Raw genomic sequence first — 10,821 nt, 5'->3', positions numbered from 1 at the left:
CATTGAGAGTCAACCAAGGTTTTTGTCACTGACAAATGTCAGTGTTTCTTGCAGTCTTTGTTACCTCTGTATTGTAGGCAGTGATCAAGTACTGCCCCCCACTGCCTGGTCAGTAGGCATGTTGTCCCCTGATTCTACGTAAACGTTAATGTTCTTAATGTATTCTTCTACATTACATAACGAGATTAACAGGATTGGGGTTTTTTATGGGGTTGCCATAAAAAAAGGATTGGGGTTTTGCCTTCTGAATGGTTCCTTAGGATTAAACCTGATTGTCCTGCCAATATAGCAAGAATTCTATACATTTTAAATTCATAACCACAAGGTTGTGGGACAAAATTCCTATATAGTGGAGAAGAGTTAAGGGTCAAGAAATATAATGTTGGGGGTTGTAAACTCATTGTTTGCTCTTTACTGTAACAGTTGTCTAGCTAGAGACCCCTTTAGTAGCACGAAGACACAGTCTTCATCGCTCATATGTTTGTATCCACCCAGAATACGATCACGACTGCTTGAACACGCTCAAAAGGTGCCGGTCTTGGAGCGAGCAGGCTGTGGTCCGAGTAGTGGGCGTGTGGTCTGAGTGGTCCAGAGAGTCTGACCTGGTGTGTAATGCTGATCCTGCTCAATGCTTAGCTCCATTGAGAACAGGTTTAACAGGGCTTGAATGCCTTCTGCTGAGGTAGGCGGTCCCACGGGCCACTCTGTGTCCCCCGATAACAATGACATGGAAACACAGGCAATCTTTGTTCGCAGTAGTATGCACGTTTGCATGCGTGTGTGTGTGTGTGTGTGTGTGTGTGTGTGTGTGTGTGTGTGGTGTAATGCGTGGAGATACGTGTTACATGAATGTACTTGTTCTTCCAATCCTGGCATCCACTCGGAGACCAGGCAAAGGGCACGTCATTTAGCGAGATGGCCAATCAGAGACCAGTGGTTTGGATTTATGCCAGAGATATTAGGCTTCTAAGACAGAAGATCCTGCCATCCCAGTGAGACAAGATGCCCGACACGCCGTCTGGCTTCTTTTGTGACCGATTAATCCGGGAGAGGGAGAGAAGGAATGGAGAAGGCTCTGTGAAGAAACCTCTCAGTTTCAGTGGTCAGGACTTTAATGTTCTGAAACAGGAGTTCCTTCACAAAAAGAGACTGTTTGAGGACGAGACCTTCCCAGCCACCGTAGAATCCCTAGGCTTCAAGGAGCTGGGTTCCAAGTCCAACAAGGTCAAGAACATTGTTTGGAAAAGGCCTAAGGTAGGAGGAACCAGTACAGGGCTACGTGGACATGGAGTACAGCTCGTGGTGGAGGTGAAAGAAGAGTATGTGGGACCAAATGTCAAATGCTATTGTTCATTATAGCTGAGCATGAATTAATGGAGGACCTAAAACTTATGAAAAGTAATATGTGTTTGGAACATGTGTAATCTGTTCAAATAAGGCAGAATATAATGGACTAAAAAATACAATGAAAAAATTTTTTACTCACTATCAATTTAGCAAAGACATCTTAAAGGTGAGTTTCCATTGCTACTTGTATATGCACAATGTGTAAAGGCATCCCAGGTTCACCAGGAGTACAGGGCAAGTACTGGCAACACGGCAAACTATTCTCATCCCAGACACTGATGTGTCTCATAAGGTTGTACAAGCTCAGTACGCACAACCATGCCTCTTCCACGCCAGTGGTCTGCCATCAAAATAACACACAGTAGTGTTCAGAAACAGAGAAGATGAAACTGAAAGCTAACAGCTGAAACTGTGCACGCCAACAGATGAACTACCGGTTGTAATTGGACATGTGCACATAGAAGAAAGGTTTATCTAATGAAGTGGCCAGTGAGTATAAGTGTGAGGGAGGTGTATCTAAGGAAGAGCTGGTGAGGATTTATTAATATGCATTATTTTGATAGAGATGTAGCACATTTCATGTAATCCCATGTGTTCAGCTGCCTGTATGCCATATTTTTAACCAATATTTTTAACCAATCTAAAAAATGATCTGCAAAGTAACACCTCAGCCTTGAAAAGCTTTAGTACATCCTCAGAGCCACTGTTTACTAATTGTTGTATTTCTCTTAATAGCTGCAGCCATAACCATCAATACACACATACTCGCATACTAGACGGCAGTATATCATTTCTGTCCTCTGTGTCTGAACTGATACGTTCAACTGTCTGTGTGCTGCAGGAAATTTGTGATAACCCACAGTTTATTGTTGGAGGAGCCAGCAGGACGGACATCTGCCAGGGAGACCTTGGTAAGATAGCAGAGGTGTTTAGGGTTTAGGGTCAAACAGTGAAAGTCCTACCATTACCCTGCACCGCACAGCTAATGTGGCTGATTCATTCTACATGCTGGCCAGGTGATACAAAATACCTGGCGTGATATTATACTTCTGGAATCTGATCTGTCCACCTCGGCATATAAGATTGTCAAAGTTGATATATGTTGAAGGAGATTAGAATGATCGAGTCTATGGTATAATGATAATCAGGGCAGGGCCCTAGTCCACAGGCCCACACCCAGGAGGGGCCACTGTAGTGGAAGAGAATCCAGGTAGCAGCACTTTCTATTGTTATGTACGAACATGGCAATTCAATGGGACCAAAAGCACACAAAAGTAGCTTGTGCAAAGCACAGAGCTGATAACGAACTGGCAAGTTCCCACACACAGTCTGAACATGCTGAGGTCAGCAGTGCGGGCTGTTAACATCCTGTTAGAAGCAAATATCTGCATTTTCATTATGTGACAGTAACAATTGTGTAGATTTGTGGTGATGTATTTTTGTTGCATTCAGTTGCACTGGAGTTTGAGATTCTTAAAGAGAGAAAGTTTAAAGAGACTTGTATAGCTCAATAAACCTTATTCAAAGCATTGTTGCAGGTATTTTCAGGTAAATCAGCATTTTGCCCAAGTTGTCCTGTGGTAACATACTTAAAAGTCTCCAGACCTGTCTCTAGTCATTAGAAAACTCTACATACATTATGTCTGTAAGGTTCCATTTAGAAGATGGCCACTTGTGTGGCACAGACCCAAGCTCCTTATGGAAATATCTCTGCATTCTGTAGGAGACTGCTGGCTTCTGGCTGCTATTGCCTGCCTGACTCTGAATGAGAAGCTTCTGTATCGGGTTATTCCTAAAGAACAGAGCTTCACTGACAACTATGCTGGAATCTTTCACTTCCAGGTTGGTGCCATCTGATAGTCACCAATTAATTACATTTTTAAAGTGGCATTTTACAGAGCCCATAGTGGCAGGTTGATTAACGTTATGTCTTACTATTACGAAGTTTTGGAGTTATGGAGATTGGGTGGACGTCGTCGTTGATGATCGGATCCCTACCTTCAACAACCAGCTGGTCTTCACCAAGTCTGCAGAGAGGAACGAATTCTGGAGTGCTCTCCTGGAGAAGGCCTATGCCAAGTAGCCCCCCTCATGTTACTGTACTCTACTCTGCACTGTACTGTTACTGTACTACTGTATTGCTCACGGGTGCAAATATGTGCTGCCATACTCAGGCTGCATGGTTCCTATGAGGCCCTGAAGGGTGGAAACACCACGGAGGGTATGGAAGACTTCACCGGAGGAGTGACTGAGTTCTATGAGATGAAGGAGGCACCCAAGGAGCTTTACAGTGTCATGAGGAAGGCCTTGGAAAGAGGCTCCCTCATGGGCTGCTCCATTAGTGTACTTTGCCCTGATTTTTACGTTTACATTTCTACACATTTTCTCATTTAGACCCAGCTTAATACAACTGAGCCATATAATGATAAATACAGATTGTGTTTATTTAATAGAATGAAGTTTGTAGTAAGGTTCTTTCTGGTTGGTTATTAATATTTCCCACAGGCCCTTGTGCCAGCCCGGCTTGCAACTCGCACTGGTTCAGGGCTCGTGAAGGGCCATGCGTACTCTGTGACTGCTGTGGAGGAGGTAAGGACAGTGTACCAGTACAATGATCAAATGTTCAGTGGCTGAATTTGGTTTTACTGAGCATAGATTTTATTCATAGATGTCTTTGGCCTTTCAAAGGTTGTTAATGGTCTCCTTCATCCATTTTGTGTTTGGGTGCTGCTGTAGCTGAGTCTCCATGTACCTACAGTTGCCATATACTTGTGGTTCTAGTGTAAACAGAACACGCAGAAAGAATCAAAGGTGCAGCTGGTGCGTCTCCGTAATCCCTGGGGCCAAGTGGAGTGGACCGGACCTTGGAGTGATAAGTATGTGACATGTCAAGAGTTTAGGAAATTCAATGTGTCTAAAAGGTCATTTAGCAAAACTTTTCTCAAAGCACTGCAGATCTTTAGCGATCTATTATAATAATTGCGCTCATCAGATATTTGGCAGGATTAATGCTATTTTTTTCTGGCTGCAGTTCAAAGGAATGGTCTACCATCTCAAAAGGAGAGAAGGACAAACTGCAACAGCAGAATGCGGAGGATGGAGAGTTCTGGTAATATGTAGAACTTTATAATACATTCTAAGAACAAGGGCAACCTGCAGAGCTTCTAAAGTAGAGACAGCTTTACCAGCAAATGCCAAAGTATTTCGCCATGTATTTTAGGATGTCATTTGAAGATTTCAAGAAGAATTACACCAGGATCGAGATCTGCAATTTGACCCCTGATGCTCTGGAAGTGGAAAAGCTTCACAAGTGGACAGTGTCTGTGAATGAGGGCCACTGGGTGCGGGGTTGCTCCGCTGGGGGCTGTAAGAACTATCCAGGTATGGTAGTTAGCCTGGGAATTCTTATCAATGCTGATTGGTGTAAAACTGCCCCCTTCCCCCATGGAAGACCTTTTTGCCCTATGTGAATTCCATATTGCAGACACGTTTTGGACAAACCCTCAGTATCGATTGCGTCTCCTGGAGGAGGATGATGAATCAGATGGTCACGAAGCAGCCTGCACATTTGTGTTAGCTCTCATGCAGAAAAACCGAAGGAAAGAACGCAAATTGGGTGCCAATCTCTTTACTATTGGATTTTCAATCTACGAGGTACTCTATTTTACGTCATTCATTCGGCAGTTATATTGATATCTGAAATTACTCAACACTAAATGATCTCATAAAATTACCTATCTATCTAGACAAGTACACAAGTCTTGACCAGCCTTAAAATATTTTATATCAGATATGTGACGTTGTAGGAGCCATTTTCCTCTTCTTTGTCCATAGGTGCCAAAAGAGGTATGAAAAAGTGATGGAGACAAGTGCTTGGATCCATTAAAGTACTCTCTGTCTCCCTGTCTATCTCTCTGTCACTCCCTTCCTCCGATAGAGGCTGAGTAGTGTGCTTTGTGTACCTTACGTACTATATTCTATAATCACCTCTCAGTCATATCATGGAGGCCTGGTGAGATGGATCATTTCTCTCTCTTTGCCTCTGTCCTTCAGATGCGTGGCAACAAACAGCACATGCTGAAGGACTTCTTCATCCAGACCTCATCTAAGGCCCGCAGCAAGGCCTACATCAACCTGCGGGAGGTGTGTCAACGCTTCAGGCTGAGCCCTGGGGAGTATGTCATCGTGCCTTCCACCTTCGAGCCCCACCAGGAGGGGGATTTCATCCTCCGTGTCTTCTCTGAAAAGAGGAACACCTCTGAGTGAGTGGGCGGGAAGGATGTGTACAATGGTTTGTTGACAGCTTTACAGTTTTAAATTCACCCCAAATTAATTTGATTCCAAACACGTTTGGCATTCAACGTTTTCTTCATTAGGTATGCAATGGTTGCTAAACGGGTAATGCCGCTACAAAGCTACTTCACCTCAAATTTTCACACGCTAGCTTTAAACTGCATCCAGCAGTAATGTTACAATAACTTGCTGATTGGATTTAGAACACAGTATGATGTGCTGTGATCTACTAAAATTAAACATATAGCTAAATCTTATACAGCAGTAATCAATGTTGTCTTGTATAACCAAAAGCGCAATCAAAGGTGGAGTTTTACTATAATTGCAGATGATAAATACCTGGGGAGATAATATGTATTGGGGAGACACTGGTATTGTTTTCCTTGTTCTAAATGTCACCCTGAACCATCAAAAATGGTGAACTCGTTAAAGGATGAGGACTCTTAGAGCAGAGCCGAGTGCTGCTGAGTCTGTGCTGACTGCTGAGGGCCAGAGAAGGTCACAAAGGTCATTCAGTGTAATGGAGATGATGTCATGCGATAGCTGATCTGATCCTCAGGGACTCTCATTCTGTCCTTATTTGCTCTCTATCCCAGGTGTTCAGTGTTCTTGAATGTTTGGTTCAGGCCTTTGAGACTGGCTGAGTGTCCCTGAGGGCTGGACTGAGAAGCACTGCTCCATTGCACTTAGGAATCTTCTAATCTTCTCTTCCATGCAGTGTATTTTGGACAGATATGGATGGCAAAAATCAAACACATGACTGTAGTAACTACATCAGGGGCAGCAAATTGCGAAGATTAACATAAGCCAATGGAAAATCAGGACATGTATTTCCTGGGAAAAGTTAGAAGTGGCTTGACTGCACAAAAAAAGTTTTGGCATGAAGAGTTCAATTATTACTGTATATACTTTATTTATAGTTCACTTGTGAAGATGTGTTATGAGGTCATTCAAGCCCAGCGGATTACCATATAATTCATTCAATCTTGTTATACTCCTGCAGGCTAGTTTAACATATTGGGAATTGTTAGTGTTGGGAATATGCCGAAACTGAAATGGTGGCCAAATTAAACAGGTTAACCTGCATTGGAGCTTATGAGGAATGAATGTAGAAAGAGACAAAGAAAATCAGAAATTAATTTAGACATACTTTTTGAATAGATACAGGCCTCTTCAACCATCAAGTCTAAATGTGTTGGAATGTTTATTTGTGAACAGTGTTTGTTGTGTTTTACAGGGAGATTGAAAACAGGATTGAGGCTGATCATCCAATGGTGAGTACTGAATCATCCAGTGGTGAGTACTGAATTTTAACATCAGCTTGTACTCGTTACGTCAGTCAGGCATTCACTCTTCAATGTCAGGCTTGTAACTCGTCCATTCCTGCTTACACCAAACCAGCCGGTCCCAGCCTCAGCGGGGGAGGAGAGTGTGGAGGACAACCAACTCTCCGCCATTTTTCAACAGATAGCCAGGGACGTGAGTACCTGGGCGTGCGGGACAGTGACATGATGCTGGACAGAAAGTTCTGGAGGGAAGTTGGTGGGAGGGCTGGGAGTACTGTTCCAGGGGGCCCAGAGGGCCCAGTTCTGAGAGGACTGTGGAGCTGAGGTGGGACAGAACCAGACAGAACATGAGTGCCTAGCTCTCTTTAAATATACTTTGGAAATATTAGATTTCATATTAGGTTTAGCAACTACCTGAGCAAAATAAGTTTTATTTTAGTAATTTTCGTCTTTACTGTGAACTAGCATATTTTTTGGGGTTAGAGAATATGGAGCTGTGGAATGTAGTTCTCAGAGCACAAGATGTACAGAGCTAAAAGACAGAGTGACACGGTTTGGCCCTGGGGAAGGAGAGAACAAGGCACACGTATCAACACCTAAACGTCCCTTAAATGTGCTTCAGCAATACAAGTCGGTATAGCGTGCTCCATTGGTTACAGTTGTAATGCTATCCTATAAATGACTAGTATTCAGTTGAATTGTCAGTTTTAGGTTCAAACTACATGTGTGGCAAGTCGACTGACCTGTTGCTTTTGACCTGTCGTCTCTGTTCCCACAGGGAATGGAGATCTCAGCCAGTGCTCTGAGAAAGGTGTTAAACATGATGATGGTTGAGCGTGAGTATGTTCTATGGTTATTGCTCATTGGATGATCAGATTCTGTGCAGTTCAGTAAAAAGGTGTTTCTACAATTTACAGAACTGGAGATAAATACAGAAGGCTTCAGTCTGGAGAGCTGTCGCAGTATGATTGCTCTCATGGACGTATCCTTCAGTGCTGGCTATACCGTACCAATGTGCACTTCAATTATGGCTTGATATTTTGTAACTGAATATGAAAAGAAAAACTAACATCAACCTGCAGCTTTTTCAAAGGCTTAAATTATAAAACATGATAAATTATCCAAGGTGCAACTTAATATAATCATATTTTTCGCTTATAAATATGTCCTTTGCATGCACATGTGTATCACGATTCAAAGAGTTTGGCTTTGATCATGTTTATTCAGATGGATGGAACAGGCAGACTTGATCTACAAGAGTTCAAACACCTGTGGAATAAGGTCAAACACTGGCAGGTTTGGGAGTTTCTAGGTTTCACCCCACCCACACACACACCCACCCACACACACACACACACACACAATGTATATAATACAGTTCTACAACAGGTATATATGGTTTTGTTTCCTCTGCAGGGAATCTTTAAGCATTATGAGACAGACTCCTCTGGCTGCATTAGCAGTTATGAGATGAGGAATGCCATCAAGGATGCAGGTAAGGGTCTCACTGAAGGCATTTTTTATTATCTCATTACTTACTGCTTGGCCCTAGAGACACATTTACCTGTACATTTTGTTTTTTTCTGTAACAAATGATTTTAGTTCAGTTCCTAAGACCTAATTTCTTTAGCTCAAATCAGGTCTGTTTAAGAATGGATAACATGTTTAAGAAACACTATAAGTGGGTTTCCAAAACCTGGATTGTGAACCACTGCTTATATTTTAGGTAAGGTCTCAAACAAATATAAATACATAATCTTAAGTAACTAGACTAGTATCAAAACCGCCATGTCAGTCACATGAACAAATCATTTAAAGGTTAATTTTTTTTTTGTCTGCTAATCATGGTAGTCATGATCTTAATCTTTATGTACATTAAATCTAAAATGGTTTTGAAGCTTTGTGGAAACAGGAAATCTAATGCACTTGTCACTGTGCAGTCATTTGTCTTGTGTGCCATTCAGGGTTATGTCTCAACAACCAGCTGTATGACATCATCACCATGCGCTATGCCAACGAAAGTATGAACATCGACTTTGACAGCTTTATCAGCTGCCTTGTGCGTCTAGAGGGGATGTTCAGTAAGTGTGACTGCACCTTGGTTTCAGTTCAAATTATACAATTGCTCCAATTCTCAATCCTCTAATCATTCTAAGTGTTGTAGAAACATGCACAATCTAATGCTAACCTGTTAATTACGCAGGGTCTTTCAAAGCCTTCGATCAGGACAGAGACGGCATGATCAGACTCTCTGTCTTGGAGGTAACTATTTGTAACATTTTGTAACGTTTAAACTGATTTAATGTTATAATGAATCCCATAGCTGAAAAGTGACTTCTCAGTGAGCTTCCAAGGCACACAGCTAGCACACCATTGACTAGCAGACTACAGACTACTGCATCCTGTGCTTGGATCTCAGGTCTGAATCAGGATCATGCCATAGCTCATGAATCTGCCAGGAATATTGGGTAGAAACCCCATTATTACCTCCCAGTGTGCAAAGTTGTTGAATCTTACCTCAATGGACCTATGGAACAAATGTTGGCTCATACCAGCACAAGTTTGCAGGGGAGGAGTACATATGCAAGCACAGTTTTAAAGATGTACTTTGAATAATTTGAATAATGAATTCAGCATTACTAACATTTACATCTATAGCATTTAGCTGACACTTTTATCCAAAGCGACTTAGAATTTATGACTAAATACAACTTGAGCACTTGAGCTTTAAGGGTCTCGCATAGGCAGCCTACAGTGGCAACTTGTTAACTAGCAACCTTAGTTACCACAATTACTAGTTGAGCACGTTAAGTGAGCTACCGTTGCCCTTCATTATCTGTGCTGCTGAGAGTTCGGGAGCAAACCAGAAAGGAGTGAAAATCACTCTTTGCATATGTTTGTGTACATATAATTATTACATAAAGTTTTTTTTTGAGGTACTGGATCAGATTATATATTAATATATCTGGATCATATTTCCCTCCCCCAGTGGCTCCAGTTAACTATGTATGCCTAGAGCAGCTCAGGACCCAAGTGAGTCCAAGAAGCAGGACCGGAAACCACCAGCCTTTACCTCAACACTCAGAGGGCCAGGCCCACCCCCACCACGCCCCCCCTCTGAGCCTCCGCTACCTCAACCCCACCCCACCATCAGCTCCCTCAACAGCTCCACGCACAACCACTGTACCCAAGAGACTACAGCCTTCATTTTAGTCTGGATTAGATTAGCGGTTTGGACCCTCTCACTTAATCTCCGTTCTCCCCCTGCATGGCACTGCTCTCACTGCGCTGTTCACAGACACGCTCAGTTAATCTGAGCTTGTTTTTTTATTCTTCTTCTTCAGGCCTAAACCACACAGGAAACCTCACTTTCTGTCAAAGAACAGTACCTCACAGAGTTGCTCCATGATGCATATCCCCTGAATGTTTTTTTTTATTTCTTCTAGGCTCTTAAGTAGATCTACGTCACTCAACTTTCAATAATTACTTATTACTCAAATAATTACATGCAGTCAAATGGAACCTCGTGATTGGTCATGGCCTGTTACAGATCCTTCACACAAGGTGTCTGGTTTCGGCCCAGTCTTCTTTCATCAGTGGAACGCTACTCATGCTTCATGTTTCAATAAAACATGAAACATCCTCATTCATGTGCTGTTTTAATAGAAAAACAGAAGCAGTGAGAGGAAGCAGTTGCAGATTCCTGCATTACAAACTATTAAATGGGTTGAATTTGAATTAAACTTTGTTGTGATTTCCCAATAAAACTTTGGTCAAATGAGTTGAGACTGTACTATCAGTCAAATAAATAATTAAAGTGTTCTATTGATTATGGTGGATATTTGTTTTTGTTTTAACAAGATATACATGTGCTGGGATATGTTAGACATATCAA

The 10,821-nt window shown here is 42.2% G+C and overlaps 1 protein-coding gene across 3 annotated transcripts; it reads left to right on the top strand.

Moving 5' to 3' along the window:
• Window positions 1-840: 840 nt before the first annotated feature.
• On the top strand, window positions 841-10,765 carry capn3a (calpain 3a, (p94)). Of its 3 annotated transcripts, none has more exons than XM_076977624.1 (21): window positions 841-1,254; window positions 2,189-2,258; window positions 3,071-3,189; window positions 3,293-3,426; window positions 3,522-3,690; window positions 3,853-3,936; window positions 4,129-4,223; window positions 4,379-4,456; window positions 4,568-4,728; window positions 4,832-5,001; window positions 5,182-5,193; window positions 5,401-5,609; window positions 6,878-6,914; window positions 7,042-7,119; window positions 7,705-7,762; window positions 7,844-7,908; window positions 8,154-8,222; window positions 8,343-8,421; window positions 8,891-9,007; window positions 9,130-9,188; window positions 9,916-10,765. In XM_076977624.1, exons 1-21 carry the CDS (start codon window positions 1,003-1,005, stop codon window positions 9,940-9,942), a joined length of 2,142 nt encoding a protein of 713 aa, XP_076833739.1. In that variant the 5' UTR covers window positions 841-1,002; the 3' UTR covers window positions 9,943-10,765. The 3 variants fall into 3 exon arrangements, with proteins under 3 accessions (XP_076833739.1, XP_076833740.1, XP_076833738.1); XM_076977625.1 differs by having other exon boundaries at window positions 7,042-7,143; XM_076977623.1 differs by having other exon boundaries at window positions 6,878-6,940; window positions 6,984-7,119.
• The last annotated feature ends 56 nt before the right edge of the window (window positions 10,766-10,821 follow it).

This window comes from Brachyhypopomus gauderio, chromosome 17 (assembly GCF_052324685.1).
Source record: "Brachyhypopomus gauderio isolate BG-103 chromosome 17, BGAUD_0.2, whole genome shotgun sequence".
Lineage (NCBI taxonomy): Eukaryota > Metazoa > Chordata > Actinopteri > Gymnotiformes > Hypopomidae > Brachyhypopomus > Brachyhypopomus gauderio.
This window is presented reverse-complemented; position numbering and strand designations above follow the sequence as displayed.